Genomic DNA, 26,520 nt, shown 5'->3' with positions numbered 1-26,520 from the left:
ATCCGCCCACTCTGTCCGTTCTACTACGTTCCGGAAGATCCGACGGCCAGCCACCTCTGTTCATTGACCATTAATCTTGAGTCGAGAATTCGCGAACCATTCGTTCTCATGCAAAATGAGCCACGAACCCAAATGCACCGAAACAGGCCTGCTCAGGTTCGACAGTTTGTCGTTTGACAGTTGTACGTTCGAATTAGTGGTGAGTGAAATGAGAGGCCGCTCACGCTGACTCACTAAGGGCGCCGCGGAGAGACCTTTCTCACTGTGGGGCAAAGTTGGACCTTTCCCCGTCAAGTTTGTGTTTAATACGAAAATTGTCACATTAAATTTTGTCGAATGAAACAGTTTTATATTTCAACAACCAGAAATTCAGAAATTGGAAAAAATGTGGAAGAAATTTCGTAACCCCTACGATCAAGGAACATTGAGGATTTTCTAGACAACATCTCATTGAGGTGATTATTAATGATTAAGGAAAACTTGTATCTCTAAAGAAAAATCTCTATCTATCTATCTCTCTAAAATGGTTGTAAAATTATAATTTCAACACGCCGATCGAATGCAGCTCCATTTTCCACTGCGCCTCAACCAAAGAAAACCGTCTGCCATATGGTAAAAAGCATGGCGGCGGTGTAAGGACGGGCCACCATCGGCACCAGCATGCACCCTCGCAGCCACCAACTCATCCTGCACTCACCTACGCGCTCCAAACTGGGCCACGGACTTGGGCGCTAATGTTTACCAACCCACCCCGGACCAACCCCGGTTTACAAACGCCAAACAATGATTTACCGAGCATTTACCAACCCACCACGTCACCTCCGTGTCCGAGACTAGGGAATTACGAAAAACCTACTTGTGTCCACCGCACGTCACGGTTTCCCACGGCACGGAACACGCCAGCCAACATAAATCTCTTATCATGCGCGCTCTTCTTTTTCCCGGGAAAACCCCACGCAGGGCACCGTCACCCGATATTCCTTCGCAAGAGTTAGTTCGGTCTCGAGGATGACGGCTGTAACATTCAGCACATTCTTAGTGGCCCCGTTGCGAACACCCCACCAGCATTTTAGTAAAATTCCAACAAAACATTATAAAAACGATTGAATGGCCCCAACCGATTTTTTTAAGTAAAAAGTTATGTTTATTAAAATTATTTAAAAAATACGAACCGATTTCAAATCTCTCGCCACCTACCGGGCATTTTCCAAATTAATTTGTCCACCAGTCCAAGTCTCCAAAGGCATGAGGCCACATGGTGTGCGCTGCCGGGTAGGTGCACGTTCTACGCCTTCGACGGAGAAACAGCGAGAGACAACCAACATGCGCGCGGTTTGGTGTGGGTGGTGCCGGTGAATGAAGTCACGGGTTCAAAAATAGACTCATAATTCATTCTACTCTCAGCCGGCCAGCCGAGCGGCTGGCCGGCCGGCCGCCACCGGCTGGCTGCCCACCACCGTTTCCGTTTCGGGCCAACAACCGAAACGGCGACACACGATCACGCCCCGGCTGATGTCGAAATCCATCCACACGATTTTCACGATCCGTCTTAGCGGAGACGCGACCAGTGACCTCCAGACGTGGTCCCATTTATGTACCCATTTTCTTCCACTGGCAAGGATCATTGTCCTGTGCGCGGCGGGGACATTAACCGTCAAAAAGCGGGGGAAAATGAGAGACGTGCTAAAACTTGGCACACAGAAAAAGGCGTAAAATTCTACCCCGCCACCGGAAAACAAACGGAAACAGGACGACCAAAGAATGCATCTCCAAAGAATGTGCCGCCGACGGGCGGTCGAGTGGAGCGCGCTAATAATAAACGCGAGTTAAAAATACGCTGCTCCACCAAGTGTGGCCACAACGCGACACAAGGAAAGTGCAACAGCACGCCGGAAATGCAACACGCCTTCACGAGCTCTGACGGTCATCCTTTTTTACGATCGCACCGAGTAACCCCGGAAGCGGCCATGCTAGGCGAACTTAAAAATGGACCTGCGCATGTTGGAAGATCCCAGAAAGCCACACAAAAAACCACGACACCAAATCCGGTAGACCCGTAGGTTGGTGATCGGCAACGTTATATTCCCCGAGGAGGACTCCCAAAACACTACTTGTAACCGCATGTCGTACTGACTGGACCCCCCGGGGGGCCCCACCCATAAGTAGTAAGCGACCTACTACTGTGCTGCCATAATTTTTGTTCGTTCCTAACCTTCAGTTAGCCCAAGACTTTGACTGAAATCGGCATCCTACACGATCTCCACGGCGGACGGATATGACCCACGCGGACCTCTTCTGCTAAGTGAAGTGTCTCCGGCACCGGATCCGGTGTAGGCAAGGGGCAACATCACTTTGCCGAACGTTGGCGTAAATGCTTTCTTCCTTTAAATGAATAGGTTGCAGTGGACGAATGGCTGGGCAAAGCAATAACGCCTGCACCCTGTACTTGTTTTGCATTCAGATTATGTTCACCAAGGCCAACTGGGCCTACGTGAGGCCTTCAAATGGTAATTCCACCTAGAAATAATCACGCACGTGGGGATGCCTCTTTCGTCCCAAAGTCTTGAGGCATCAGTGTCCATCTCCGACTGGCCGACATCATCATCATCTGCTGTCAGTGACTATTTGAGAAGTGAGGTGAACTAGTCGAGAACTGAGCGAACTAGAAGTGAGGAGAAGTGACTAGTCAGTGAGTGACTAGAAACTTCCATCTCGGGCCTTTTTAGTCGCACTGTATAACAGATTCGAATACTACAACTTGTAATGCTTACTGCGCCAACATTCAAATATTATTTTACTTAAAAAGCACCCCCGAAAGGGCGACCATTCATGCTCCGATTGGCCGGAAATCCTGGTCGATGGCACGCACAGCCGGATCGGGCCGGGAACCGCGACACCGGGACACATTCCGGACCAGCCGACGTACTCTACGTGTGGGGTTTTTCCCCCCGCCATTCTCTCACGACCTGTAGCAACAACAGACCCAAAAAAGGGACCGTGAAAGAAAGAGAGAGAGAGAGGGGGTGACGGAAAGGTGGTCGAAAACTTCCGCCCGCCATTGGGACGAATCGGGAGTTCGCCAGAAGAAAGAAATCACGACAAAGACATGGGCCAAGCAAAAACAGACGACGACGACGAAGACGACGAATGTAATTCAATCAAGTATTTCCGGTTCTCCGGTTTCTTTATCCGTCTAGACAACCGTCCCCACCCCCCTGGGATGGTCCATCCATTCCGTCTACAGCATCTTGCCATCGTGGCCGCCGTAAGCATCCTCCCCCCAGTCAGCCACAACTCCTTCAATCGGAGGGACGTCGTCGTGCATCACTGAACGTCGACGACAGACGTCGGCAGCAGCACGGCTACCGCCGACGACGACGATCCGCAAACACCGGATTTCGGTGCTCCCCGCTCGCTATACCTATGGGCTCGGGTGTTCTCCTTAATTCCCACACCCAAGAAACCTTTTCCCGGAAAATGTTTAGATGGTGATCCGCAATCGAATCTGCAAACCCCAAGCAAGCTATCGCCGGCCCGAGCCGGTGGTGTACGTTTTCCGATTTATTTTTCCCGGACGCCAGATTCGTGACGTCACAACTTCAGTGAAGAGGAAGATGAATGGAAAAACTGTTGCTAATAAAACGAAAACGCTAGAAAAGGACCTGGGAAGACAGCGCAAGTCAAACACCAGAGTACCGAATGACCCAATTAAAGAGTCGAAGCGGCTCGTGTCCTCCATTTTTGTTCGCATAAATCATCCCAAATGCAGCGCATGTTCTGAGGGATGGTGGCAACCCTGTAACTGATAACGTTGCCCAAGTCAAATTATAAAATTATCCAACTGTTGAAATCAATGACACCAATCGAATCGGTTCTGTATCTTGGTACAGTCCGATCTCATCTCATAATCATCATATCAACCGTCGCCTCTCATTTGCCTATTTTCAGCTTCAACCCAACTGGTATTCGACACCGTGGTAAGATATTTCGGTACTCCAGCGGCGCATTACATCCTTTCGTCTTTTGTCTGGCCCACGTCATCATTATGAACGACAGGACGCCTATGCGGGATACAACGAGCGACTACCGACACCCGCCACCGGGTGTCTCCATCAAGAAGTCGCGAACAGACGGGTTCCGAAAATACCCACATTAAATCGAAGCGACCGGACGATGTAGTACTACATAAATAGGTCCCCCGGTGAGCGCGAAAGTTGTAGACCTGAAGTCATCAACCAGGTAGCAGCTTCGAGGAACCCTGTGTTTTTTCCCCATTTTCCGGCGCTCGCAAGAAACTCATTTCCGAAGGAAAAAACTCTCCACTGCTTCGCTGAGATCCGAAGTCCAAAGCATTCAACAAACTCCGAAAGAAACCGTGTCCAGCAGCACTAGGCTCATTAGAATAGAATCCACAGAGAGCACACGTGGCGGCCACTAATTTCAATCTTAAAGTCGTTACACTTTACCGGGGGTCCTCCCTCAAGCCATGCCGTCGCGCAGCCAAGAAAAACATGATTTCAGCGACACGACACCGCCGCCGGCGCTGGACAGTCGCGTCAAGGGTTGTTTGCCGCAAAGAAACGATTTGGGACAGGATCATTGCTCACGGTGGCTATCATTATGCAGACCGCGCGCACAACAACCATCGAGCCATCATCATCATAATGTGGAACAGAATCATAACGCTATCGATAACACCGACGGGGCTAATGCGGTTTGGCTGGCGCAATGGCCACGAGGAGTGGACCGTCCGATTCGAAAAATCGTAAACTTTTTATTATTATTTCGCGCGCTCGCACCAGGGAGAGAGAGACGAAATGCAGAGCCACTCACGGGCCCTGTAGTGTCTGCAGCCCATAGCTCCCGCTTTCTTATGGCCCCCAACAACAACCCTAAGGCAGCCTCGGGTGGTATCGTGTAAAAATCTAAAACCCTGCGCAAGAAGTAGCACAGCAGACGTCCCGGGCCGTTTGAAGGGTCGATGATGATGTCTTGGCCAAAGTTCCAAATAAAAGATTCGACCCAGACACAACAACGACCACCGCCCGCGGGCCGGCAGACGCTACGACAACGGTTTATGCTACACAAGAGTCTCTCCACCGTCCCCCGTCCAATCCTTCCCCGGGACGGTCCTCGAGAGTGCAAGCAGCGAAGTGAGGTCGTCAGAGGCCACCGTTTGGACCGCAGTCGTAACAAGGTAGCAAGGATTGTTGCTGCTGCTGCTGCTGCTGCTGCTAGTCGAGTTTGAAGAAGTTGCAGACGGTCAAACTTCGGTACTCCACTCCGCGCTCCATCAGCAGTTGGCCGTCAGAGACCGCGCGTTCTTAACCGAACCGACGTTTCATCATAATATGTCCTGAAAAACTATGTCCCAAGAAGGTATTCTTATACATTCTTATTTGTTTAATATTTGTTTGGTAAAAATCACTCAACAAACGTCAAACGCTGTTTCATTTTGATCCTGTGGCTAAAACATTGTCTTTGTTTCGATGCTTAATTTGCCTCATCAGAAGCACAGAACGATAAATAAATTGCACATTGTGATACTCCAAACACCGTTTTTTGCCCATCCTTCTGCCGTAAGCCTACTCACCGTAATCGTCCTGCGACGGCCAGGATTGCGTCAGCGTCGAGGACGAGATGTAGCACAGCGCCGCACTCGTCATTTTCGGTTACTTTTCCCACGATTACTCTCAGTTGATGTTGTCTGTAATCTCACCAATTTCACCCTTGGAACCCAAGTTCCAAAAGCCCAAAGGCGAGTCCGAGCGACCTACCCACAGATGAGGGAGAGGATCGCGCACGAGAGCTCACACCGCAGATTGTGGGTCCCTTGGGACAACAACTGACGACTCCACGAGCACGCACTACAGAGCCTGATGATGTTGCACACACAGCCGCGGCTGTCTATTATTATCATGACCCGTGGCATCACACCAACAGAGTCAGCCCAGCGCCTCGACGCCTATTGGTTGTTGCCGTTTGGTCGGTACCTGACCTGTACCGGGAAGGGTGCGATCGTTGTGCGTGTTCTACTCTCTCTCTCTCTGTCTCTCTCTCTCTGTCTCTTGTGGCAACTTCCTAAAGGTTGCGAAAGAAGACAAAAACCTCGCGCGCAAGAATCGGCCAAAAGACGCAGACTCCCGACGTTGTGCCGCCAACCACAGACCAAGACCGAGAGGCGCGCGAGCGACTTCTAATCGCCCCAAGACGCTAAGATCTAGGGTTTATTTTTACTTTCTCACGCCCTCGACGACACGACCGCAGCGCAGACGACGACGGGTGTGGGAGCACACCGAGCCAACGCAATGACAGAAAATTATGCAATCCGCGCCCGCACGTCGGTCGGTCTCCGATTAAGTAATATGCTCTCTCGAGTGGGACTCGCGGTGTAACTGCTACACTCAGTCTGCTGTATCCGATTTTTGTATGTTCCGGAGATTGAAGAACCGTTAAGCGAACCGACACCTAGGACACTCTGCGCTCGTCATAAGCTCCCCCCACACCTCTGCAAACACCTCTCTGGTTGGTTGTCTAGGGGGAAACTTCAAAAGAATCCAAGACTTTCGTTTGCCAACACCACAACACCACGCGGCACGCGATCAGCGATCATTCTGCAGCGACGACCGTTCCGTGCCGGACGCGAATCGCGACTGGTGGCCCAACAAAGAGCCTGCTTCACCGACACAACCGGCAGGGCGCTGGCGGAGTGGCGGCGGCGGTCACTCGCGCTGCAACACACGCAACCAACAACGACACGCGGCGCAACCAAGACTCGTTCAGCCTCGTTCGTTGCGGGATTTATTTCGAGAGTGTCACGCGTTCATCGACGCACCCCGACCAACAACAAGGCCGAGAGAAAACACGGCCAGGACTGCATTCGCCTTCGCGCGACGTCTTGAGTTTCCAATTGGAGCCGCTGATCGAGACAAAGGGGAACAGCGCCCTCTCTTTCTCTCTCTCTATGTGTCAATAAAATTGAAGAACTGATCCATGTCCGGACGCTGGACCCTTTCGATAACGCCCACTAGAATGCAGTCTGGCACTACCTACCTCCCCGCAGGCTTCCTGATTCTTCGCCGACACCCAAACTGTCAAACCGATTAACACGCGTCCTTCTTCTGGTTCTTCGTCGCCCTGTGTGCGAATTAGATCAGCGCAGCCTCGGGAAGGCCGTTGACATCCGTTCAGGTTATCGCACCCCTCTCCCCCGGCAGCACGTGGTACGAGAACGTTGGCCCTGGATGTCAGCTTTTAGTGTGATGATCTCATCTCTCCGCTGTGGCGGTGGTCCACACAGCTCCGTGCTCCGTCCGACAACAGGAAGTTGTCGGACGCCGTCAGACGCCTGCAGTACGCAGTGGGCGCCGATCCGGTTCGAACATCTGTTTGCCACTTGGGTGCACTTCTCGAGGTGCTTTCTTAACATGCGCCTCTCGTTGTCTTCCAGGGGGCCTCCTCCCCGTTACAGGATTGGCTCGCTGAATCACACAAAAACCAGAAGGCGGCAGGGGGCACATTCATCACCATTCTGCGGTGATTCAGCCGTATTAGTGTGTCTACATCTTCCTCCAGCACAACAAACGCGTCGCAAACAAAGCTAACCGATTCTGAACCATACTGTCAAAAGGATTGCCAATGGTTGCTGAGATCGATGGTTGGAAGCGTTAAGCAAGCACGAATAATTTTAAAACAAATGGCAAAGAGAAGCAACATTACCCGGCGTCCACAACATTAAATTAGATTGATTTTTTATTATTCCAGACGAAGGCGAACCTCGCCCATTTGAATGCCCGTAGCAACAATCACGGCAACAAGAAGCGCAGTCCAACAGCAGCACCGGTAGCACCAACGCAACCCACTCTGGATGCGCTAAAAACCGAGCGTCCACAGCCAAAAATAGAGCATGAACATGCGTCCGGCAACAGATCCTGCGCCGGAGGGGCCAGGAAAAAGCAACACGTTTCCTACGTCATCGGCCATTCGCGTGTCCGTCTCAAAAATCGCGACTCACTTCCGCGCTCCATTCGCGGGCTGACGGTGACGGAAGACGAAAACACGACTGTGAGTGCGTAAGTGTGTGCCCCAAAAAAGGCCCCTCTCCACCAAACGGGGCTCCCGGGGATGTTCAACGGCCACCGACAACCCACTTTCTTATCTCGCGAAGACATGCATCGTCGCCGCCGCCGCCGACGCGAAATGCCTACCGGAACCCCATCCCCGGCCAATGGCCATTTAATTTCAGCGCACGTTCACGTGCTGTGCCGTTTGACGTATGTACACCAGCAGCAGTGCGGCTGCGGCCCTCGCAACTTGCCATACGGTTGTCATGGTGAACTAGAGAGAGCCCGGCAAGATACCGGACTACCGGACTTTGGCAGCACGTCACAGCCAAAGCAAGCAGCGGATCACGCGCACGCGTTGATTTCTCTCTCAAGTACCATGACGACGGGCGCGACATGACGACGGCTGTAACCAAGTGTCACCGTCGCATCATCATCCATCGTATCAGCTCAGTTTTTTTTTTTTTTTTGTACCCGCGCAAAGTCTGGCCCCGTCCCCAATTTTGGGAAGAGCATGCGTTCCCCGCTCTTTATTACACAATATGCGCGCGAACCGATAAGAGGTGCGAAGCAGCTCCTGATAGGTCCGTTATCGGCCGCAGCGCAGAGTTTTCGGGTACGCACCTAACAACTACGGTCAGTCAATGCTGTCCTGCTGGGTGCCTTCGCCTGCAGCTCAGCCTATCAGCCTGGACCGAGCGCCCCGTTGACCTCATTAACTCTCACACGACTGGTCGCCCAGTTTCCAAGGCATCATTTTTTGGGAGCTTCAAACGATAAACACCCGGCAGGGGGGCCAATAAATCGGTCCCGCGGGTGCTACTGCACCAGCTCCGCGTACTGTCCATTTTAAGACTCTACAAAAAATGTCTTTGAAGTATTTTTAAAAAAATATAAAAATACAAAAAGGACCACGTTTCCGGACTCCTGACAAAAAGTGTAGGACTGTGACCAACAGTCCACATCCAGTCGATCAATCTAAAAACACAAATTGTTTGTATAAAACTGCGAATGTTTGTTTTCCTTTTTTAAGAAAAGTTTATTTGAAACAAATAAATGAAAAGCGATTCCGACTGATTCCGTAACAAACGCGTAATAAATCAGTGGGCGCTTCGGGTTGTGCCCCAAAGTGCGCAGCGCTGTGGTCACGCGCATCGTGCAGCAATGATCATTGAGCGAAACGGTAAAAGCAAACACATCTTCTACGCAACATCCTCCCGTGGACCTGGACTGGCCAAAAATACACAAGCGGGTCATTTTGCGTCCAAATGATAATGATGACTACCCGGGAATAGTGACCAACCCACCAAATGATGGTTATGCCAAAAAACTGCCCTCTATTGCTTTGTGCGATGCGTTCGTGTTTCAGGTCGGTCCAAAACCGCGAAGGTGTGAACACGAAGCGCCGGTTCCCCCACTGACTTGCGCTGTTTGCATATCCCATTGTGGCGTCAACTGAACGAGTTCAAGTTTTGCCGGCCCGTTTCAACTGTAGTTTGGCGCGCAAAAATGGAGATCGTCGAAGGAGAATCCGTCAATATACGGTGTGTACGAACGTGTGTTGCGCTGTGCAATAAAATGAAGCAAATATGGCAAAACATTGAACACTAAAACATAAAACCGTTTTTACGATACTCTCTGTCGCCTCTTTACCGGTGGTAACGAAATCAACAGGATGCCAACTCGCGACACGAAAATCCGGCCCCCGTGAGCGGTGGTGGGCGAAATAATGTTGTAATTTGTATCACGTTACCCCCATAAAAAGGTGGCCCGCGCACACGTGGGGCGCCATTAAAAATCGGCGATCGACGATCGCAGATCGTCAATCAATCGCCGGCCGGGCGTTAAATGTTCGCGACAGTCGAGTGCTCCGTCCCAAGTAAGCCGGCTGCGCGAGAAGAGCATGTTTCCGAATTTAACTCGAAACCGAAACAGCAACCGGGAAGCAGCAAAAAAAAACAGGGAATAGGGTCCCCGTTCGATCTCCCCCAAAAAGAAAAGCTGTTGCACTTCCCAGTTTAATTATAGAGGAAGGCGACGACGCCGCCCGTTGGTTAAAGGCGAACGAACTATGCTTGCGATGCCGAATCTCCGACGTAATCGACGACGATCGGTCGCGGGAGTGCGATCGTTGCGATCTGCCCCGAAAAAAAAACCAAAGAGGACGAAAAGAGTTGACCCATTAAGAGGGGGATTTATTTTTGGCCGCAGCGTCTTAGAGAGCGCACGCAGCTGTGTTAAAATCGTGGCACTCAGAAAGGTACTTTCTCAACGCATTGTTACAGGAATTGTCACTGTTCCACAGTCTTGAGAGAGAGAGAGAGAGAGGCACTTGATTGACAGCAGGCTAAATGCCCAGTGAACAATTTTGAGAGCCCGAGGCTGCCCCTCTGCCTGCGACGCGGCGGAGGAAGGCTGAGACGAGTGAGATCGAACGCCCCTCTGCCTGCGACGAGGCCGAGGAAGGGCGATCTCGCAGCGTACGAAGTGAGCATGAGACGCGTTCGTTGGTTGCCGGGGAAAGAACGGAAGCAATCCCCGTGAGTTTTCAAATCCCCGTGAGTTTGCAGGTCGAAGACGAACGTTGGAGAGAAAGAAAAAGGAATAGAAATAACAGAGACAGCGAGATCGTGGCAAACTCCCGAAGTACCGAGGGTCCGACAGTCTCTCTTTAAGTTTTGGTGAATCGGGACGAAAACTCTGCCTCTGTTTTTTCTAAGTGCCAAGTGTAAAGTACCAAGTGCTTGTGCTTCTCTGTCGATCACGGGTGATCCTGATAGAAATAATCCAGGTAAGTTTATTGGACAGTATTCAGTGACAACCAAATAATGTTGAAATGTTTTCGCTTTGCTCGTTTCAGATGTCCAATCAGATGTCCAGATGGGATGCAAAGGATTCGATGCAATGCATTTTACAACGAAGGCAGCTACGCACCAAATTGTGAACCGCTAGTGCAGAGTGAAGAGTGTACGAAAAAAGAGAGAGAAAATATACCGAAATGTACCGCCCAAATACGAACTGTTTAATTTTGGTTAGGGGGAATATGGGAGAAAGAAAACGAAAAAAGCGAGAGAACACACAGGTGAGAGACAGGGGGCCGCTCGGTGAGAGAATTTAAACGGCTCCTCACTCCATGGACCTTTCGGCTCCTCACAGCGATTCTTTCATATAACGCTATATGGGGGAAGGTATTCGAGACAGCCGTTCGGAACCGAATGAGGACCGGATGAGGATTGGATTTTTTGGTGAGAAGAGAGAAAATGTTCACTGGGTGTGGTTACACAGAAGGCAGTGAATTGGAGGCACTCGAGAATTAGCTAGCCCTATCAGCGCGCTCGGCAAAGGATCCAACCAAATCTAAGCCCGATGGGTCGATGGCAACACATTCCGGCGTTGCGCACAGTCTCTCTCCTCTCTTCATAGCGACGGAAAACCCGACTGCAACCGGTTCTTCCGGACATGTCAGGATGCAAAAAAACCGAGAACATACATCATATAAAAGAATAAAAACCCCATAAAAGAAACAAAAAAAAGTACATTTATGACATCGTAAACTGTGCAAGTGACCGAGGTGCTTGGTGGTGCCTCTTCCGGTGCGCCGCGAATCGAATGAACGGAACGGGGAGAGAGCAACGATCAGTTAAATTCTTTTCCACGCCACGCGGCTCCCAAATTGTGTAAATATTTTGAATGACATCAATCTCGGCCTTAATGGGCCCTTGTACGGAAGAATTAAAATAGCTTCGGCCGCGGGGCGGCCCAGCATCAGTCCCGTTGCAGTTGCACTTATCGGCAGTCGACGTGGTGCTTGTCGGATCGCTGCATACCTTTCGGCTAGGCGGTTATTATCCGCCGGTCGAGAATGTTTTCTACTATACTTGCTGCTCCCGATTGAGCGGTGACTGCTGCTGGCCGAGTTACTTCACAGCACAGTGGGTAAAATTAGTCGCCGACATGAGGCATTGCGCAACTTTCACGCTTCCCGACCGACCCCGAAGATAATGGGTCCCGCTTTGACCATGACCGACATTTTCTTAGAACACCGCACGTCACTATCACACGACGGCGGCATCGGGATGATAAGACTTTGAGAGATTCCCCCGGCACCCGGGGGCCAGCAGTAACGCGTCGCTGCACCAGCGTCGACGTACAAGTTGTTAAACATAACAAGGGCGGGAAAAAAATAACAACATCAACTGTTGCGGTCCCTTCCTTTCCTTCAGCAACATCAAACACAGCGAGACGCATTGCCACACACAGAGGGTGGTGGTGCTGCTAATGCTGCCACTGTCACTATCTGATAACAACGTCGCGCACTACGTCACATCGGACGTTCGAACGGCGCCTCATAACCGATCGCCGCCCTGCGTATGCGTTGCGTAGCCCTGCGCGCTGTTCCGTGCCCGATAAGCGTAACGATTCCTGGAATAACTACCAGGATGTGTCTCACCGTCCAGCAGAGGCAACTTTTACCACCTAGCAGATGATAAAGAAAAAAACACTGCAAGTGGCTATCAAATACAAGGCGCCTGCTGCCGATGAAGCCGGTGAAAAACTGATAAATCTAGATCCGGTAACTGAGGTGCAACGATTGCGCAAACGCTGATCTCCAAACATATTCCTAAGCTCGGGCCCCATTTTATTTCAAACTCACTAGCAAACTTTCTCCAACATTGTCGCCATCAAACCGTAAAGTACGGCAGAAAGTTGAGTTGAGCGCAACCGCGACTACATGTTGTCTAAGTTCCCGACAAGGTCAGCCAGCAAACGCGGAAGCAAACCTGAGCACCAGAGAGCGAGATAACGCGGCGCGGCGGTCTGAATCCTTCAAACATCCGGCAACATATTAAATTATATGACCCGGAGAGTACCGCGGATCGGACCTAGACATCCGACCGCAACCACTTTTATTGCACATCCCGACACACCATACCGATGCACAGGTCACATAAAACGATGCAGGCGACATTGTAAGTGTCCACCAGCGCGTTATGCTGCCAACCCGTGACAAATTGCCAGAGACACGCGCCTCGCTTCGTCGAGTGAGTCTATGCTTTTTTGAGCCCGTGTGGTTTCTTTTCCTTTCCAGTGCCTCACTTGCTGCACTTTGGTTTGAAGAGGTTTCGCACACAACCGTTGGCATAAAACAGTTATGACACACCGGAGCAGCATCCGTAGCATCTAACCAGCCGAGCATCAAAACTGCAATACGTTAAACGGATGCGCACGGCGCGGTTAACACACAACCCTAGCTCGGCCGGCCCCGCAGAAGCAGAACAAAAAACGGGACCCACGAGCGGAGAGATTGCGAAGAAAGTTAAAAGCCCTCGGAAAGCTTCCATAATCTCTTGCCACCTTGCCGGGCCGGGTCCAACCACCCGAGAAGGCCGTGGAACACGGCATACCAAGGGGCAGCCAGCCAGCCGGGGAGGGGGAGCAAGCAAAGCCAACGACAAACTTTGTTTGCAACAACCGAAAGCAACAATGTTGCGGCGCACCGTGAAGATGTCGGCCGGCCGGAATCAATCGAGACGGGACGGGAGATGCAGTGTCTTACAGCAAAGTTAATGAATTTGAGACGAAAGCATCAAAACTCTTTTCATGCTGAATTACCGACATGAATTATTTGGATTCCTTTTGTTTTTTTCCGAAGTATTCCGGCCTCGATCGATGGCCGCGCACTTTCCATACACTGCCCAACATCAAATCGTGCGTAAATAATACTTCAAAGTGTCAGCGCAAACGGCACACCACCGTGGGGTCCGGTGTTTGCTGGAACCCGCGCGACCGGGAAGCGCCAGGAAATAATTGATTTCGATCGCTCTTCAACACGGCGCCAAACTGACAAATGCCCCCCGGGCGCATCGCAGTCTTTGTTTCGCAGACCGGAAATCGCGCAATCCCCGGGGCAAACGAATGGCAACGAACAACGATGACCAGGCGCCTCCATTCGCTGGGGCGGGGGAAAAGAGAGATTTTCCTTCCCGGAAGACACACACACCCGGCACACGCCGACGTAAAGCCCGTAAGTGCGAATGATGGGGTCGAGAATCGTCTTTTGTGGGCTGGGAAAACGTTGTCCGGCCCGCACCATGGCGACCATCTTCCACGAAAGGACAGCGCATTGGTGCAGGTTAGTAACCGGGAAAATCTGTCGGAATGACAGTGACGGCGGCGGCGTCGGCGGCCCACCAGCAACAAAGAAATGGCAATAAAAAGGATCCCGATGAGGGGCTGGGCCCAGCACCTTCCAGTGCCACATCGATCGATTCGTCCGCCAGCCGGGCCCGGCCCGGGACAAAGACGAACCGAGCGAAGATGACGAACCGGGCGTGCCTTTGTTGTTGGCTGGTTGCCTTAGACGACCACCGGGGCTACACTCTTCTCTGGTGGTCCCCTGCTCGGCTCTGCGTCGGCCGAATAACTCCATTACACCCGAAGAGCAACTAAGTTATAGTAATTTTATACAATTTTAAGTTCCTTTTTTAGAGTACGCGCTCCACTGGTTGTTCTATCGCCAAGCGCCCAACGCTAAATGGCGCCCTGTGCTTAGAGTTTTGCAATACGAAACTTCCGACACTGCCTTTTCGTTACCTGTGAGCCAATTACTCCTACTAGAACCTGTCCTTCTGAAGAGTGTAACTCAAAATTTGCCTACACCTAGTCGCACCCACGGAACAATCCCGTAGCATCTCCCGAGCGCGTCGGCGGAGGCAGGCCTTTAGTATGCATTTTAATTAGCATTTACGCGCATCTTACGCGAGGGCGTAAATTCTCAGACGAGCGTGGGCCGTACTCAACGTCGTTCCCTTTTTCCACGGAAGATGCTGGGAACGGTTTCCGTATCGACAAAGTTTAGCCCGATAAGTGAATCAGGGCCGGCAGCAATGCCGGTCGCTTTCTTTTTCGGGGCATCCGTAGGTTCCGGAGGTTGTCTCCGGGGCCGATTACGAGCAGATGGCGCGTATCCAGAGTAAAACCCGTGAGTAAAAGCAAAAAACGCGGACGGGTTTTGCGCGCGCCTGGGACCCGCGAAACTCCCCATCAACCCTCGGTTAATCAAATTTTCATATTAATTCGCCTTCGCCGGCCCTCCCCGACAGTTGCGTTTTGCGTGGGGTGGTTTCTAATACTAAAAGGTGGAACCATTGTTTCTTGCAACCATCTGTTTGGTGCATGAGTCTAATCCTGTTCTAATGGTTCGCACGTCACTTCGTTACCCAGCGGGCCGGTCGGATTTGTCATTACGATGCGCGATCCCCGACCAGGGGATCGTTATCAGCACCACCTAGCGCAGTCAAGGGTAACATTCCGTAGGTCCTCTTTCCTCAGATCTACGGTGAAGTTTAAGCTACGGCGGTCAATTTAGCTCAGCGGTACTTACATTTCTGTTTTGCTTTGTCGGCCAACATTTTGGTGCTGCTGCTGCTGCTTGCTATAATATCCGATTCGACCCAATGGCTGCCAATGTGTGGTTGCTGCTGTTGCTGCTGCTGCTGCAGGGGCTGATGCTGATACGGTTGGTACCCTAGTGACGGGAGACCACTGCTGACGGCAACCAACGGAGATTGGTGCTGTGGCTGAGATTGTAGCGATAGTAAATGCGCCTTCTGCTGCTGCTGCTGTTGCAACAAGTGCAGCGAACTCGAGTGGTAATGATGATAAAACGGTAGCTGCTGTTGCTGTTGCTGCTGTTGCTGCTGCTGTTGCTGCTGCTGCTGCTGGTGCAGCTGATAATCGAGCTGATTCTGCAGGTGCGCTTGGCTGACCTTTAGCGACTTGAAGCCATAGATGATGTTGTCGTTGATCAGCGAGTCCAGATCGCTACCGAACAGCAGATCGTCGATGTTGCGGTTCACGGCAAGGATGCGCTTACCGCTCCCTCCGCTACCGCTTGATCCGCCCTCGTCCTCGGCCGGACCGCGGCTCTCGAAGTCACCGCGTCCGCAGCCACCCTCCGAGCCACCGGAAGAAGAGTGTCCCGCGACGCCGGCGGCAACCACCGACGCAACGATGCCGTGGGCACTGCTGCTGGCGGTGCTGCTACTGCTGCTGCTCGCACTGCTTCCCCCACCACCACCACCACCACCGCCGTTACCAGCACCGCCGCCACCACCCCCTCGGATACCGACACTTTCGACACTCCGCGAGCTGCTGCTGGCGTTGCTGTCACTACTGCTGCAACCGCCGCCGCCGCCGCCACCACCGCCGCCCGCCGCGAGGCCCAGTGGCAAGTTGGTCGTCGGGATCGGCTTCGGACGCTGTTCGGTGTCCACCAAGTGCCTACGGCGCCCACTACCCACCGCACCACCGACGTACGTGGTCGCCGGAAAGAACTCCACACCCGCCTCCTCCTCTTCTTCTTCTTCTTGTTCCACCACCCGTCCGCCGGTCCCTTCCCCTAGTAGCCGATGAGTATTTTCTGCGCCACCTCCACCGCCTCCTCCACCACCACCACCGGCTATGCCTTCTGCCTCTCCGCTCACGCGTATGAAGCTGGCCGTCTTCGGTGACAAGACGCGCCGCCGCCGCCGCCGCTGCCGCTCCTGTTGCTGCTGCTGCTGCTGCTGGCCACTACTGACCCACGTCGACGTCGTGACGCCTGTTGCTGTACCACCACCGCCGCCGCCGCCGCCGCCGCCGCCGCCGCAGCCTCTGCCGGAACCCGCACTGCCGCCTTCACCCACACCACCTCCACCACCTGCCAATACTTCGGCGGGTGTCTCCGGGGACGCACCACCACCACAATTCAGTCGCGCCGCAAACAACACTCTGGCACCTTTGGCACCGTTCGTGATGCTTCCGTTAATGTTCCTTTCCCTACCGGAACCGGAACCACCGGCAGAAGCGCGGTTTCCGGGTGCGAACTGATTGATTTGCCACTGGCTGGCCACAACACGCCGATAGCCACCACCCGGGCCAAGTTCTGCCAACACACTCCGATCTGCTTCTTCTTCTTCTCCAAACAACGGCCCACTGTTGGGGTGGCTTTCGCTGGCAACGCTTTCGGTAACGTTGCTGCTGCTGTTGATGATGTTTCGGTGGCCACCGATCAACAGGTTGCTGGTGTTGCTACGACTCCTTGTCGAAGCACAATCGATCCGCCCGGTGGAATCGATGCGGCCACAAACACCAACACGGTGGTAATAGGCTGCCCTAGCGTCGCCGTTTCCTGCCCCGCCGCTTCCGTTAGTGTAGGTTAGTGTTGAAGGGAGCTGCTGAGGAAGGGACACTATCATGCCCCTGCCGGCAGACACATGACACACCACCTGCTGCCGCTGCTGGCACGCGCCTCCTTTTGCACATCAAATGCCGATTGCGGAACCAGGATCGGGCGGACGACTGAAAGCGCCCAAACAACAACCGCACACTACCCTCACATGCACACCGGGCTACGCATACACTCTCGCGCACGGACCCTATACGCGTTCAACGCGTACACACAAAACACTGGAACACTTTCTGTCGGCGAAGCTTTTTGAGGAGGCTCCTCGTCGTAGTCGTCGTCGTCGGGCGCTGCACGTTTAAAAAGCAAATGGTACAATTTCACTCTGCTCACTACTTTTTTCACTTTGTGGGCTCGTGTGCCTGGTTACTTCTACACACTTCTTCCTTCTGGCTTCGGCTTCTAGCTACGACGCTAGCCTTTTTCAGTCGCAATGAATCAAACGGAAAATCGAACACACATCCGCGGTGCTTGAGGACCTAAAATTAAACAAAACAAACACAACCATTAGAGCAGCCGGCACAACTGCTGCACACGGAACACCGCGGAAAACAGAGGCGTGTCAGTGAACATTCCCCGTTCGAGCGATCCAATCTAATCCGCGCGCAATCGGATGCGCTAAGGTGCTAGTGGGAACGTTTCCCGAGCACGCGAAGTAACCACAATGACCGTACGCCGACGGACAATTCATTTCTGCGTGATGTCTTCCGGTTCCACTCAACGGTCACTGCGATTACCACCGTCCGGAAGCGTACCGCACACACAAATGCACACACAGCACGCACGACGGGAAGCCCGATGTTACTCGCGATGCGAGTGTGTCACCAGCGGGTGGGGCGGTAATGGTAAGAACCTTGTCTGGAGACACATTTTCGCCACGTCCGTCCGGGTGGATTACCGAGCAGCGCTCGGGGAACGCTGCTGAATCACACTCGCTTCGGCGCCCTGCTGGTTCGACGGGGTTTCCCTATCACTGGACCGACAGCAAAATGGCCCGTGGCTCACGTGTTGCTGGTGGCCAATCCTAGAAACTTCCTTAGAAATTTCCAAACACCCGCGGCCGCTTTGGGGTGCAGTGCATCCCGTCAACAGCGTGAGGTTGGGATTTTCTTTCTTCGTCACAAAGAGCATGAGCTCGTTTGAATTTATTTCGTATCCCAGAGATGATGGCTCCGCGGACGAAAAACGAAACCTGAAATTGGAAAGAAAAAACGGGTTATTAGTAGAGAGTTTAATGTGTGAAGTTATTTGTAGTGATTCAACAATGAATGCTGCGATCTGCTGCAAACTTTGTCTCGCTAGGATCACACACTTGGCTGTGGTGCCTCAGCTCAATCGAACCATCGAAGGAGTCCGTGATGGACGGCAATCAATCGCACCCAGCCAAGCAATGTGACGAGCTCAGTCGGATGATTCCGACAGAGAGTTTACATTCCATCATTTTGACGCGCATTTAATGCAACCACAACGATTACCAACTACTGCGCTACACGGCACTTTCACCCGCCCCCGGAGGCGTACACAATGGCGGGCATTTGCATCCTCGGTGCGGCCATGGAAATGGCGCCACGGATCGACGTCAGCGTGTGTCCAGCGCAGCGAAGTAAACAAACCTCCTCGCGGACGATCGCTCGCTGCTGGTGCAGTCCAACGTCAGTGTGACGTGCCCAACAACAACAATGCCACTCAAACTCGGATGTGCGCGGCGAGCAAACAAAACCGCGAAACACACAAAGACAGGCACCCGACTCCGACTCAGCTACAGCGAAGCGACAAAGGTCACTGCGTTTTGCGAACGGTTATTGCGCCGGACCTGCCCGCGGGCGCTATCTCTCTCCCTCTCTTTCTCCGTGTTTTACGATCGATCCTGATCGATGGGACGCTCAGTCAATTCCAACGAATTCCGATATTTATGCACACACAGTAGTTCGGCGTATCTACTTTCTTTTATTGTTTCATCGGTTTTTGGAAAAACGAGATTTCTCATTCCGTGTAAAGGTTAGTAGAAAAAGACAGAGTCTGCTTCCCCATTCATGGTTTATTCGCGAAATAACAAAAAAACAACCCACGTCATTGGTAAAGCCACAAATGTCGTCTCAACGACCACCCGACCCGATCCGACGGGCGTATCGTGACCGAGTGTTCATGACGGGTCACCAGTTTTTCCCGTAATCGATCCTATTTTCCACCGATGAGTTTATCTTATCTTTGTTCGACCCCCCCCGGCTCCACTGCCCCGCTGGGCCACATTCGAACATTTGAATGCAACGAGAACAGGCTGCCTCTGCCACGGGGTTTAGGTTGGAAATTGGGTCACCAGATTGCAAACGGACCACCACCAACCGGACCGGACCCGAGGGGCCATCCTCTCGCCTCTCGAGACCGTGCCTGCCATCCGAGTTGCCATTAATCTAAACCGAACCTTCCAAGGTGTACAAAACGCTGGTGTGGTGGTGGTGTCGTTTGCAAGAGATTCTCTCTTTGCCGAACCCCACGAGAAGCACGCCACACCATGGTCAACGAAAACTTTGGGTGAACCGGGGTTTACGGGGCCCAAAAAACGTCTTTTCCGTTCCGTTCACCGCCAGGAATATGCACTACGATTTTCTGTCGCCATAGAGCGAGAGTGAGAGAGGGCACAGTGGCAGTGATCCTTCCGTGCAGGACGACGAACGAAGTTCTACACACATGTCGAACCGGTCACAGAATGCGATCCGAATCTTGCACCGATACCGTAATCGATACCCGGCGGGTTTGTTCATTTTTCATCCCACCCAAAAACGATGTCAGAGAAACATGGTGTGAATTGTACTAATGTCAGACCCCACCACGTATCGAGCGCGTACTACTTGCCACACGATGCTGGTGCCGAGGCAATGAATGAATTTCCATGAGCCAAACGTCCGAAAGGGGATAGCGAAACCGTCCCGCGGATATAATGCGCATGCACTCAAATGCAGCTCTCTTTAATGTGTGTGAATCGGAGGATTCAGGGTAGCGCTGTTTATGGTCCGAAGGGAAAAATTGACCATTCTACCGGGATCTGCTCGCAGCCGAGCAGGCCAAATGGCACCGAAATGTGTTTAACATCATGAGCACTTTATTCACTGCCTTCCAATTAAAAACTGTCTGCAAAAGCAACATTTTCCCGACATTCTAATGGAGGCGCCCGGTCGTTCGTGAATCGCGAAAAGGATCCGCTCTGGTTAGGTGTGACCGTGAACCGTTCGATCGTGGCGAACGGCGGTAAGCACGGCTGCGTCTCGGTCCAAGTCGTCACGAGCCAGAGGATTCGCCCGACTGTTGGTGACGCCTAATCTAGCGTAAAACATTCCCGAATGACCTGTTACATGGATCGTTTGGAACGGAGCCATCAGCGGGGAGCCCATTCCAACCTCAGCGCCAACGGCGACTGTTGAAAACCCTTCGCTTTCGCGGATGCCGCCCGGAAGGATGAGCAGCGCGTGTTGGGCGACCATTACGGTGCTGCTGCTGTCCCTTCGTTGGTGCGGAGGACGACGTTTTGGGACACAGTTTACACAATAAAACTCAAAACCCCGTTACGGAACCCATTTTGCTGGTGCCGGTTTTCAGCAGTTTTACTAATTCTCTTCTATTCAGACGCGCGTCACTTGAGGTCCCGGTTTCAGTGCCACAACACAGAAGTGTCGGCAGAATGTTTCCTTTCCCGCTGCGGGTTGGTAAGCAGATGTGGCCTGAAGAAGTTAGTATTCTTTTGTGGCTGTGACCGTGGCTATCCCTTTCGCTAGCAGTAAAAATACAACCGAAACGATCGCGACAAATCGGACGCAGTTGGTTTTAAATTGTTTTATCTCACACCGGACACCGGAATAATACCGGTAAAACAATTAGCGAAAATGCTACCACCCCACAAGGCGCACGAGGAAAGTCGAAAAACCGACCAAAGAGCACATGGACGCCAGCAACGGCGGCGGCGGCGAGGGCAAAGGTGAGTCTGGCTCGGTTAGTGATTTATGGTTCCAGACTAGACCGCCAACGCGCGGGGTACCTCCCCGCAAAAGGAACCACACCGGTGGCAGCACCGTCGGTTGAAACCGGCATAACAGAAACAGGAGAGTTGCAGTGGAACCGCAAGTCCGTATCTCTTCTAACCGCCATTCATCTCTCACTGCGCACTCTTTAGTATAACGGAAAACTTGTGGTACTTCCGCTAGCATCTTTTGCAGAAATTATGAGAGAGAGAGGGACAAACGTTGAGAGATGCACGGTAAGGTCAAATAAACCATCGGAGAGCAAACGCAGAAGGCCTGTTCTCGACCATCCACGGGTTGTGTTGTAGTGCCAGCTTGGTGAGAGATTTTCGATTCCGAAGCACCGGTTCTGGGACACTATTTTTGCAGCAGCAAACTCGTCAATAAAACTATTGTTGAACGCACTGCTTTTTGCTTGTCCGTCAAAAATCTTCAAAGATTCTACATTTTGGAAGCTCTAAATTTAACCTAAAGTGCGGATTCTACTCTGCCCACTGCGACTACGGATCTCCGGCCGATCGTGCAAAAATCCCAGTAAGTTGTGGCTGATAAAACAGAATCCAAATCAAATTGGAAGGAACAAATCCAATAATAAAGTCAATCGTCCCCATGTTTGAAATTAATTGCAAAATACGATCACCGATTTCGTCGTCATCGTTATCCAATATTTTATCATAAAGATACAAACGCCAGCAACGGCCAGACCAGCGCACCCAACATCAGTAATGGCGCTGGCCGGCTTTCTTCACTCGGGGAAACATCTCACAGCCCGGCTGCTGCTGCTGCTGCCGCTTTCCACACACCGTTCGCGCCTCACAGAGCTTGGGCAGCGATAACTAATGGCCGCGCTGGCGGCAAATAATAGACTATTTGTAAATGACCTTGGGAAAGGTGTTTGCTTGGCCCGTTTTGGTGCCACTGCAGGCAACCCGTGGGAAGTGGGCCACCTACTTTCGCAGCTAACACCGGGCGGCCAGGCGCACCCAATGCGCATTCAATGGTGTCCAAAAACCCACACCGGGTGTCAGGGAAAATCATTTCAATTTCGATGCGCCTTCACCGCCTTTCATTGCCGGGGTTGCCTTTTCGGAGGGGCTACACTGTCTGTTGTCTGGTGTGTGATCGTTGGCCGGACGCGATCGCTGGAAACTATGGCTTCGGTGTGCTCAGGGGGGAGCAGGCATAACAATAACAACATACGGCCATCGCTTACCATCACTCCCGGCGCCCTATGACCCCCCGCCGGCGCCAGACGAACGCCGCGCCACCGGTAGCTCTCACCACCGGAATGCGTGTCTCGGTGAGTGCGTCTCGTTCGCGAATCCAGTCGTTGCAAATTGGACAAGGCGTGCGCACTTGACACTCTCGCCGAAGGTTCTGCTGGTGGCGGGTGGCGCGCGGGGTTTCGTTTCCCTTCCGCGCGCGTAGACGCGTGAGTTCTCCTGCAGACGCACATCATCACAAACCATAACCGTGACGATGGTGTGTTGGTTTGGCCTCAACCAACTTCGTACGATCGACGAGCTTCCACGATAGGGAGGATAGGTCACCCGGAACGGGCCAAACGGTGGGGCAGCATAAACCCCGTCTCCGCACACGCAAATGATGCGAATAATTTCGCATACGATCGCGTAGCAAAGGGGCACACCGCATACTCATATGAAGCATAAGTGCCGCCGAGGTTGCCAATCTCACTGGCACACGAGGAACTGACAGAGTTTCGCAGTAAAATTAATTTCAATCTTCTATAAGCCATTCAACTGCCGATCTCCTGATTGCTTCCACGATAATTCCGAATTCCTGTACTAAAAGAAGGTGGTAACGAAAATTAAACTAATCAATGTGACTTCTACCTACCCAATCGCGCCGGTTTGATGGGGCGAAACTCCGGTAAAACCTTCACCATTCTGGTTCGTTCTTTCGCCATCACTCCCAAAACACACTGCATTGATTTCTCGTGACTCCCGGAAACTTGTTAGCCGAACCGGAGGGTTTCTTCGTTTCCGATAATCCATGCAAATATCCATTCGGAAGGGTTCAGAATTTAGAAGCAGTGCCAAATCATGTACAAAATGACTGTGAACCGGCTGTCGATTTTCTTTTCTCCCGCTTTCACTGCACGCTCGGCCGACCATCATGTTGGCCTTTCCCAGTTAAATATTTCTCTTCATTCCATTCTAGTACCACCCGCCCAGTAAATTGAACACAAATCGCGGAGCGCATCGCACACTGCAATTTCATCATGGATGACGACGGTACATCTCTTTGCGATTTTGTTGATCTTATCCTCGATCCTCGAGTTCGTACGGAACTTAGAATCGATTTAAAATCGATTTAAAATCGTTTTTAAATCGATTTCAAATCGATTTTAAATCGTTTTTAAATCGATTTCAAATCGATTTTAAATCGTTTTTAAAGCGATTTTACATTCACCATTCGGAGCGGACAACGCAGCAGCTCACTTCTCACTGCTCACACCACCCGTTTGCATTCGCCTCACATCTCACGCGACTGCACTTCACACAGCGCACTGTGGCGATATTTTGCCTCTTTCTTTGAAACACCAGACACATACACACGCGCGGGCGGGCGCGCGCAGGCAATTAACATGCACCTCAACCTCCGTGCTGGGGCTTTCTTTTTGCTTCACAAATCACGAAACGAAGCCGAAGAGATTCGATGCACCACCTCGATCGATCACAACAGCCGCCCGTCCAGAGTTATTTCGTCCTTTCGATGCATGGCCTGCTCACACAGTTTCGCGGATACTACAAAATACTGTGTTGCGTCAACCAGTGCTGGTGACCAACAACTGTGAAAGTACATGCTTTTTTAGTGTTATTAAATTGCACTCGATCCACCTCAGACTTCACTTTCTCACTCTTCCACACATACCAACGCACACGGCGGGCGCGCACCATGAAATTGTGCATTGGTTGTCAAGAAGCGAGAAGGGGGTTTTTGCACCCGACAACCGCCGAACCGCCTCTTGCCCCTTTCGGTAGACTATTTCCGCCACCCTGAAACATACGCACGCCTCGCTCCAATAAGCGGGCGCGCCTGAAGCGATGAAAGGTGTTTCACCACTTCACTTCCGTTCTGCCAGCTCTGCCAATTTACTAAACACACACATATATGGCGGGCGGGCGGGCGAACGAAATCATCGTGTGCCCGCTGGGATGCGTGTACAACAAAACAACATACGGCACAGCGCGGACCCGCATCTCACCAGCTCACGCGACGCCCCAAAGTGAGACGGCCACTCGCTCTCGCGGTCCACCAAGTGAGTCACGCGCAACTATGCTGTGATGGAGACCAACTCAACTCCAGCCTCGAGCAGTTCAACGACACAACCACCACCACGTCCCCCGCGAAGGGCCGCACACCAACACAGTACAAGATCGGCTCGCGCGCTGGTGTTTGGTTGGTGTTGTTGCTGGGTGGCCCTGTGTGCCAAATTCACAACACTTATTGGCAAGCACCTAGCACGCTTCGCAACAATTGGCGAGCCGCATCCGCACGGCGTGTGCTGTTTCATTTATCACTGGCCCTTAACTGACAGCATCGAATGCTGGCCGCCAGAGCAGTGCGCACCTCTGCCCCCGAGGAGAAAACACCCCGTCACAACACTATCATCATCAGCTGTGCGCGCTGCAACGCACCATCTGCAGCGCAATAGCGGAATCGATCCGATCTATCCGACAGAGCTCTAGGGACAGCGAGTACACGGCACCATCAAATTATCCCTTTCAATGCGCGGCCAAAACAATATTTGTTCGAGTCGAAGCACAACGACAGATGGCTAGTAGAGGCGATGCCCTCCGAGTTTCATCGTTCGTTGCGCATTTTAGAAGAGAACTTTCCATGCCGTTCCGAAACTGTGTCTCACCAGCAGCCAGAAACAGTGACACGCCACCGACCCACCATTGGGCAGTTGGTTTTTCCGTTCTTCAACAAAACAGCACCGTAGAGCGCGCTGCGTCACCGTCAGCACAAATGGCGAATGTCTAATTCACTGTCAACACCAAACAACAATAGGAAAACACTGCTGAATCCAGTGTGTTTCGTTTACATTCGCGAATTCCTTCCTACTGTTTGGGTCACTCACGGTTCTCGCACACGACGACGGCGGACAACATCGGATCGGCGGCGAACACCCATTTGCAATTCCAATATGCGTCTACCACCACACACATCCATCTGCTGGAAATAAACCACCATCTCTCTTGCTGTCTCCGTCCCACGTCCCGTTCTCATTTCTCTTTCGCCCGTTTCACGCTTGCTCTCTCTTTGCTGCTTTTTTTCTCTGGCTTCGCCACACACGAAAACGCACGCACTCACGCACACTCGCGATACCAACGCACCGACGGGAGCAGTGAGGCGGAAAAAGGCTTCAACAAATCCAAGAGTGTATTCACCTTTGGCTGCGTTTCGTTGGTTTGCCGTCTCGCTCTGTTCGCGGAGATTTGCCGGCGGCCCAAAACCGCACTCGTTCTCTCGCACGGGCAACAAGCGAGTCTCATTCGGCGAACAAAAAATAAAACAAGGAGTCTGGAAAACTTCTACCGCGCGACAACCGTTCCGTTCCGTTTCGTTTAGTTGGAGTCAAGAATTTTGGAATGCGCTACTAACGAGGGCAAACCCGACTTCGTATTTAGGTGAAACTTTTGTCCCCGCACGCGCACCGCTGAAGCAAATCGGATCGCATCGTGCTGCCTCACAGAAATAACACTTTCTTCTCGGTCGGGAATACGGAACGCACCACGAACGACCACCATCTGGTGTTCCGGACCGGAAATTGGTCTTGTTTTTGTTTTACTGTCAGCGCGTCGCTCGCTTGCGTGTCTCGTCCTGCGGCGGCCTTGCTCACAGTCCATCGATCCTTTCACTCCGCCGCCTTCTCACCACTCACTTACGGGTGTTTTTTTGCTGTGCCTTTCTCACGCCAGTCTAGAGCTGTGTATCCGCGTGTGTGTGTTTGTGTGTGTCTGGGCGAGGAGCACCGATAGGAACACCGTTTTTTTCTTCTTCTTCTCGACTCCGCCGTCGCCGCCGGGTTGAGGATTGAGGTGATTGGAGCCGGGTTCTTTGCCGCAGTTTATGTTTTTCTGTTACATTTCTGATTCGCGCGGTGCTAATCGATCGAAAAATCTGCTTTCACAGGCACGCGCACACGATGGTGAGCGATGATAATGAGCAGTGAGGGTTCGCCGCAAAG

General features: G+C 52.2%; 1 protein-coding gene across 1 annotated transcript in view; it reads right to left on the bottom strand.

The window, feature by feature from the left end:
* LOC131207015 (serine/threonine-protein kinase minibrain) overlaps positions 1 to 26,520 on the bottom strand; it is a 45,485-nt gene that overhangs the window by 18,914 nt on the left and 51 nt on the right. Inside the window, exons 2-4 of the mRNA XM_058199622.1 lie at positions 16,646 to 16,883; positions 16,192 to 16,567; positions 15,448 to 16,149 (exon numbers count right to left, since the gene is read on the bottom strand). Of these exons, the coding sequence (XP_058055605.1) occupies positions 15,448 to 16,149; positions 16,192 to 16,567; positions 16,646 to 16,883 (1,316 nt within the window). The remainder of the gene's footprint in view (positions 1 to 15,447; positions 16,150 to 16,191; positions 16,568 to 16,645; positions 16,884 to 26,520) is intronic.

Source organism: Anopheles bellator, chromosome 2 (genome assembly GCF_943735745.2).
Source record: "Anopheles bellator chromosome 2, idAnoBellAS_SP24_06.2, whole genome shotgun sequence".
Lineage (NCBI taxonomy): Eukaryota > Metazoa > Arthropoda > Insecta > Diptera > Culicidae > Anopheles > Anopheles bellator.
The sequence above is the reverse complement of the archived record's forward strand: the minus strand, read 5'-3'. Positions and strand labels throughout refer to the sequence as shown.